We start from the raw sequence: 7,367 nt of genomic DNA, 5'->3' as shown, positions 1-7,367 counted from the left end.
ACCGGGCGATGCTCAGAAGCTCAGGGGTTATTCCTGGCGGTGCTCCGGGGACCCTGTGGGATGCCAGGGATCGAACCCTGGCTGGCCGTGTGCAAGGCAAACGCCCTCCCCGCTGTCCTACGGCTCTGGCTCAAGTCAAATTTTCTTGAGCAAGAAATAGAGCAGGACCAGCCCATGGGCGCCGGCACTGGCCGCATTTCCCGCGCACCCACTCCCCCGACCCCTGGAGTTGTACGAGGCCGCGCGGCCCCGTAGGGACCGGGTAGGGGGTCCGGCGCGGGCCGGGCCCCCTAACTGCAGCCCTGCCCTCCGTCCGCAGCCCGGCCATGGCGCAGTACAAGGGCACCCTGCGCGAGGCGGGCCGCGCCATGCACCTGCAGCAGAAGCGCGAGAAGCAGAAGGCGCAGCTGGCCGTGCTGCGGCAGCGCATCGCGCGCGAGACGCTGCTCAAGTCCAAGGTGGACAAGCGCTTCGCGGCGCACTACGACGCCGTGGAGGCCGAGCTCAAGTCGAGCACGGTGGGGCTGGTGACGCTGCGCGACATGCAGGCCAGGCAGGCGGCGCTGGTGCGGGCGCGCGCGCTGCAGCTGGCCCGGCGCGAGCAGCGGGACGCGCGGCGGCTGCAGCTGGAGGCGCGGCGCGAGCGCGCGCGGCGGCGGCGGGCGCGCGGGGCCGGGGCGCGCGGCCTGTCCTTCGCGCTCGACGACTACGACGACCCCGACGACGGCGAGCCGGGCCAGCCGGGCCAGCCGGGCCAGCCGGGCCAGCCGGGCGAGCAGGGCGGCGGGCGGCGGCCGCTGGGCAAGGACCCCGCCGTGGACACCAGCTTCCTGCCCGACCGCGAGCGCGAGGAGGCCGAGCGGCGGCTGCGCGAGGAGCTGCGGCGCGAGTGGGAGGCGCGGCGCGAGGAGGTGAAGCGCCAGGAGATGGACGTGACCTTCAGCTACTGGGACGGCTCGGGCCACCGGCGCACGGCGCGCGTGCACAAGGGCAGCACCGTGCAGCAGTTCCTGCGCGCCGCGCTGCAGGCCCTGCGCGGGGACTTCCGCGAGCTGCGCGCCGCGGGCGTGGAGCAGCTCATGTACGTCAAGGAGGACCTGATCCTGCCGCACTACCACACCTTCTACGACTTCATCGTGGCGCGCGCGCGCGGCAAGAGCGGGCCCCTCTTCAGCTTCGACGTGCACGACGACGTGCGCCTGCGGGGCGACGCCACGCTGGAGAAGGACGAGTCGCACGCGGGCAAGGTGGTGCTGCGCAGCTGGTACGAGAAGAACAAGCACATCTTCCCCGCCAGCCGCTGGGAGCCCTACGACCCCGAGAAGAAGTGGGACAAGTACACCATCCGCTGACCCGCCCCGCGCCCCAATAAAGCGAGGCCCGCCCGCGGCGGCACCGGCGAGTCTGCTCGCTCCTTGCTCTTCGCTCTGGCGGGGCCGGGGGGCAGGGGGGGGTGGAGGGCGGTGGGGACGGGTGGGGGGGAGGGGCTCAGGGCTCCCTCCTGGTCCTGCGGGTGGGGAGCACTCCTGGGTGCCCGGATGCGGGGCTGGACCCCCAGGTAAGTGCCTTAACCCCGGTAGCATCTCTGGTCCGAAATTGTTCCCAGGCACGGTTAGGCTTGGGTCTGGCCTCGGGCACAGATCCCCAGGAGAGCGTCCCTGTCACTTCCCACCTGCCTCAGTCCCCTCACCTGCAAGCAGGGCAGAGGCAGCCCCGGCCCTAGGGCAGGGGGGAGCTAAGCGCCTTAACCCCGGGTCCCACAGGGCCAACCAAGTCACTGCCAATGCCTGCTGATTTAAAAGGGCTACTGAGAACCTTGGGGCCAAGGTTACGGGCCCGTCCCCAGCCTGGTCCCCAGGCACAGCGGGGGCCGCTCAGGTGCTCTGCACCAGCCAAGTGGGGACCCTGAGGGGGGAGGGGGAGGGGGAGGGGAGAGGAGGGAAAGGAGTGGGGGAATACTTTGCCTGAAACTATTTCTCCTGGTTTCTGAGGGTCCCGGCCTTGGCAGCCACTCAGGCCGCCCGGGAAGCTGCTCGCTCCCCGTGCCCAGGGGACCTGGCCACAGACAACCCCGGCTGGGAGGCTGCCCAGGTGCCAGGGCCCAGGTGCCAGGGCTGAGGGGGCCCTGCCAGGGCTGCCGTGTTGCTGCCTTCGTCGGATTCCTCGAGGGGGTCCCGGGGGATCATCACAGTGGGCTCGGGGCCACGTCCCCTGCTTGGCTCACATTTACTTCCAGGGGGTATGAAATGGATCCCGGTGGTGCAGAGGGTGACTCTTGGCCAAGAGCGTCACCGGGAAGCCCCAGCCCACACCCGTGAGTCAGGATGAGTGTTCTGACACGATCCCCCATGACTCATAGGCACACGGAAGCGGGGGGCCTTGCTGGCCCGGGTCTGTACCCAGCAGGCAGGCATGGGCCTGGCTGACGGGGAAGCCGGTAAGCTGCCCGCAGCCTGACTCCTGCTCGCACCCGTCCCCAGCTCGGAGGCGCTCGGGCGCGGGCGCTGCTGAGCAAGGCAAGAACCGCTCCGCAGCCCTGTCTCGGGCACGCCTGGGGCACGGCAGCCGCACCCTGTGTGCGGTGACTCCAGCGATGACGGCTCCCTGCCTCCCCGGCCCCTCCCGGCCTCCCGCTGGGCCGTACCTGGAGGGCTTGTCTTTCCCATGAGTTCACTGTCTCCTGCGACCGCGCTGCCCAGGGAGCTGACACCGCTTGGTGCTGCCGCGTCCCCTCTGCCCTGAAATCCACCCCCCGGAGGGTCAGCTGGCTCCTGCTCTCTCGGGGCCGCTGCCCGTGCGGCCACCTGCCCCGTGTGCCGTGTGTTTACGGGACGGTGCTGGTTTACGAGACTGACCCCTTGCTCCCTGCCACCTAGGGCTGCCACACCCCTCCCCCTCCCCCCCCCCGCACTCCCTGCCACCCACCCCTCCCCCCACACTCGTCCTGCAGAGGGTGAAAGTCGGTTTCTGTTGGACGTTTTCTGTTCCCCGCATTGTTTCTTCATGCACCACACACGCGTGAATGCGGCCATGCTTTGTCTTTCTCCTGCTGACGTATTTTGCTTGACGTGACCTCCTCCATCTGTGCTGCAGCCAGCGATAAGAGGTTTCCTCTTTCCTAGCAACTGAGTAGCATCCCGCCGTGGATAGAGACCGCGGTCTCCCTGCCCTCTCCCCTGCCTGGGTTGTTTCCAGATCTGGGCCCCCAGAGATGACGCTGCAACCTACAGGTGCGTGCCTTGGGGTTCTTTGATCAGCACCGGGGGCTGGATGGCGGGTTGCCCGGCAGCTTGGTTCATGGCCTGAGACTGTCCCAGAGACCCTCCTTGGTTTCTGCAGGTCTGGAGCACCCGGGGGCCACTGGCAGTGAGCGGAGCTCCCTCCCACCAGTTCCCAACACTGATTGCTGCTTTGCGACTTCATTTATTTCGGCTCGGGGGCCAGGCTGGTGGTGCTCAGGGCTCGCTCCTGGCGGGCTTGGGGGACCGTGTGGGGTGCTGGGGACCAAACCCAGGTTACTGCGTGCACAGCAAGCGCCCTGCCTACCCGCCGTGTGTATCTCCGGCCTCGAGCTTGGAGAGCGCTGTCCCGAGCGCGGGCATTAGCCCTGTGGCCCTGGCATGGTGTGTGAATTCCCCACCCCCTCAGCAAGGGGTCTTATTATTTGGGGGAGGGAGGTGTTTGGAGCCATACCGAGAGGTGCTCAGGGATTACTCCTGGCTCTGTGCTCAATAGGCCCCGGGTTCACCCACATGCAAGGCAAACGCCTTAGCCCCCTGCACCACGGCTTCAGCCCTTTAGAGGCGGTTCCTCTCACAGCGCGGGCGCTTCTCCGTTTGAGGTAGCCCCCTTCACTGACTCTTCCTCGCCGATGGGGTCCAACCCCGGCGCCAGTGTCCCGGCGTGTTTGACCTCTGGCTTCTCCGACGCGCTGTATAATTTGGACATCCAGATCGCGTGTCCATCCCGGGCTGACTCGGGCGCGGAGTGCCGAGGGTCCGATTTCACTCCTCTGCGAGCGGCCGCCCAGTCTTCCCGGCAGCTTTCTCTGCTCTTCGCTCTGGGGCTTGTTTTGAACTCGCCACAGTCCTGGGGTCCCTCCCACGGCGTCTGCACCCGGGTGCGAGCCCTCCCCACGCCCTCATTCCCCTCAGCGTTTCTCCACACCCGAGTGTTCTGGAAGGGCCTGTGCCCCTCCCCCTCCCCGGGCGCCTCTGTAAACGCCGTCGCGCTCAGCGGCCCGTGTCTCCAGACAGGCCGCGTCTCCTCAGGAAACCCGGGGCTCAGCAGCGGGAACCCGACGGCCAGGGCTCGGCCGGCCCCACGCCTCGCCAGTGACAAGCGCACCGTGGGGCGAGCCGCACTCCCCAGCTGGCCTGCCGCCCCTCAACACGAGACTGGGCCCACCCCTGCCCACCCCTGCCCCCCAGGCTAACCCCACGAGTGAGCCGCCGCCGCATGGCCTCTGCCATGGAGCTGTGTGGGCTGGGCAACAGACTGTCACTTCCACAGGCCAAACGCCAGAGCAGGTGCCAGACTGCGGCTCCTGCCGGGCGTCCTGTTAGCCCTGTGTCACCACACGGCCTCTTCCTGGAGCATGTGGAAGGAGGGTGGGGGGAGAGAGAGAGAGAGAGAGGGACAGACAGACAGACAGACAAAGACAGAGGAGTGGGTGAGAGCAAGTGTGAGAGAGAAGTGCATGAGCAGATGTGTGAGAGAGGAGGTGAGCATGATTGTGTGTGAGAGAAGAGAGTGGGACTGTGTGTGAGAGAGACAGAGGAAAGTGTGTATGAGAGTGTGTGAGAGGAGAGTGTGGGAGTGTGAGGGGAGAGAGAGAGTGTGTGTGTGTGAGAGAGGAGAGTGTGTGAGAGGTGAGTGTGAGGAGAGTGTGTGAGGAGAGTGTTAGAGGAGTGTGAGACGAGTGTGAGAGGAGAGTGAGAGTGTGTGACAGGAGAGTGTATGTGTGAGAGAGTGTGTGAGTGTGAGAGGAGAGAGTGTGAGTGTGAGAGGAGAGTGTGTGAGTGTAAGAGGAGAGTGTGAGGAGAGTGTGAGTGTGTGAGAGGAGAGTGTGTGAGTGTGTGAGGAGAGTGTGAGTATGTGAGAGGAGAGTGTGAGTGTGAGAGGAGAGTGTGAGAGTGTGTGAGAGGAGAGTGAGAGTGTGTGAGGAGAGTGAGTGTGAGAGGAGAGTGTGAGTGTGAGAGGAGAGTGTGAGTGTGAGAGGAGAGTGTGAGAGTGTGTGAGAGGAGTGTGAGAGGAGAGTGAGTGTGTGAGGAGAGTGAGTGTGAGAGGAGAGTGAGTGTGAGAGGAGAGTGTGAGAGGAGAGTGTGTGAGTGTGAGAGGAGAGTGTGAGAGGAGTGTGAGAGGAGAGTGTGTGAGTGTGAGAGGAGAGTGTGAGAGTGTGTGAGAGGAGTGTGAGAGGAGAGTGAGTGTGTGAGGAGAGTGAATGTGAGAGGAGAGTGTGAGTGTGTGAGGAGAGTGTGAGTGTGAGAGGAGAGTGTGAGTGTGAGAGGAGAGTGTGAGAGGAGAGTGTGTGAGTGTGTGAGGAGAGTGTGAGTGTGAGAGGAGAGTGTGAGAGTGTGTGAGAGGAGTGTGAGAGGAGAGTGAGTGTGTGAGGAGAGTGAATGTGAGAGGAGAGTGTGAGTGTGTGAGGAGAGTGTGAGTGTGAGAGGAGAGTGTGAGAGGAGAGTGTGTGAGTGTGTGAGGAGAGTGTGAGTGTGTGAGGAGAGTGTGAGTGTGAGAGGAGAGTGTGAGAGTGTGTGAGAGGAGTGTGAGAGGAGAGTGAGTGTGTGAGGAGAGTGAATGTGAGAGGAGAGTGTGAGTGTGTGAGGAGAGTGTGAGTGTGAGAGGAGAGTGTGAGAGTGTGTGAGAGGAGAGTGTGAGAGGAGAGTGTGAGAGTGTGTGAGAGTGTGTGAGGAGAGTGTGAGTGTGAGAGGAGAGTGTGAGAGTGTGTGAGAGGAGAGTGTGAGAGGAGAGTATGTGAGTGTGTGAGAGGAGCGTGTGAGAGGTGAGTGTGTGTGAGGAGCGTGTGTGAGTGGGGATGTGTCTGAGAGAAGGGGAGTGTGCTAGTGTGAGAGGGCAGACTGGACAGTGTGTGAGGGCGGTGGTCTGTGTCTCTCCACGAGCTCTCATCGCATCACAGGACCCCTTTATGACCTCACCGGACCCGGGTCTCCTAATCCCTCATGTGAGGGTTGAGTGTGGGTGTCGGGGTCAGGTGAGGGAGCTCGGGGAAGCAGGGACTGCCATTGCCTGACTCTCCCTGGGCAGCACCAGGTGGGAGGGCAGCGGAGGGCGCCAGCGGCCGCGGGAGCATCGCCCCTCAGGCCCCTCCCCGTGGGACACGGAGCCGGGACAGTGGCGCTGACCGCGTCATTTGCAGCTGTGTCTGGCTGCCGCCTCCCTGACCTGTTTCCACAAGGCCCGCCTGGGGCCTGGGGCAGCCTTGGGCACCAGAAAGTGCCACCAGCACCATGGCCACAGACACAGGGACAGTCCTAGGCCGTCGGGGTCATCCGGCCCCACGTTCCCCAGTGCTGTTTTGTGACTTTTTTTTTTTTCGGGGATGCAGCGTTGAGATCAGACCCAGTGTTGCTCAGAGCTTACTCCTGGCTCTGTGCTCGGGGGTCACTCCCAACAGTGCTCAGGGGCCACCTGTGGTACCAGGGATTGAACTGGGGTCAGCCACGTGCATGGCTCTCTCTCTAGCCCCTGTTTTTTAAAATTCAATTCAATCTTTTTTTTTGCTTTTTGGGTCACACCTGGCGATGCACAGGGGTTCCTCCTGGCTCGTGCACTCCGGAATCACTCCTGGCAGTGCTCGGAGGACTCTATGGGATGCTGGGAATTGAACCCGGTTCGGCCGCGTGCAAGACAAATGCCCTCCCCGCTGTGCTCTCGCTCCAGCCCCCTCGATTTAATCTTTACTGAATCCACGTGACGGGATTACAGAGCTGCTCGTGACTCAGTTACCAGCCCCTGTAACTGTTTTCCCCTTTCCTGACAGCATTGCCTAAGTGCAAACATGTTTAACTCGAGTATATCCCAACATCTATTTTTTCCTTCCTTTTCTAGCTGTTTGGGCGTCATGTCTAAGAAACCACCCCGCACCCCGAGCTGCGAGTATCCCCCCTTATCTCTCAGGGTCTTAGCTTTACCCCCCGCCCTTCCACGCCGGGCCCCTTCCGGGGCTGACTCTCGCCTGCTGAGCGGGAAGGGCCTGACGTTCCTCTCACGCTCGGTGTCCGCGTTGGCACCGTCCATTGTCAAGAGCGTCTCTCTCGGTGGGCAGTCCTGGCTGCACATGGGGCCAAGCACTGGCCCCAGCGTCTCGGGCGGCTCCTGACCCGGCTCTGCTTCACCCATCTCTG

General features: G+C 63.6%; 1 protein-coding gene across 1 annotated transcript; it reads left to right on the top strand.

Moving 5' to 3' along the window:
* Positions 1 to 326: 326 nt before the first annotated feature.
* On the top strand, positions 327 to 1,390 carry FAM50B (family with sequence similarity 50 member B). Its single transcript, XM_055128693.1, has one exon. The coding sequence runs from the start codon at positions 327 to 329 to the stop codon at positions 1,350 to 1,352; it is 1,026 nt and encodes a 341-aa protein (XP_054984668.1). The 3' UTR covers positions 1,353 to 1,390.
* Positions 1,391 to 7,367: the final 5,977 nt, after the last annotated feature.

Source organism: Sorex araneus, chromosome 2 (assembly GCF_027595985.1).
Source record: "Sorex araneus isolate mSorAra2 chromosome 2, mSorAra2.pri, whole genome shotgun sequence".
NCBI classification, from domain to species: domain Eukaryota; kingdom Metazoa; phylum Chordata; class Mammalia; order Eulipotyphla; family Soricidae; genus Sorex; species Sorex araneus.
Note: the sequence above shows the minus strand (reverse complement) of the source record. Positions and strands in the feature narration are given on the sequence as shown.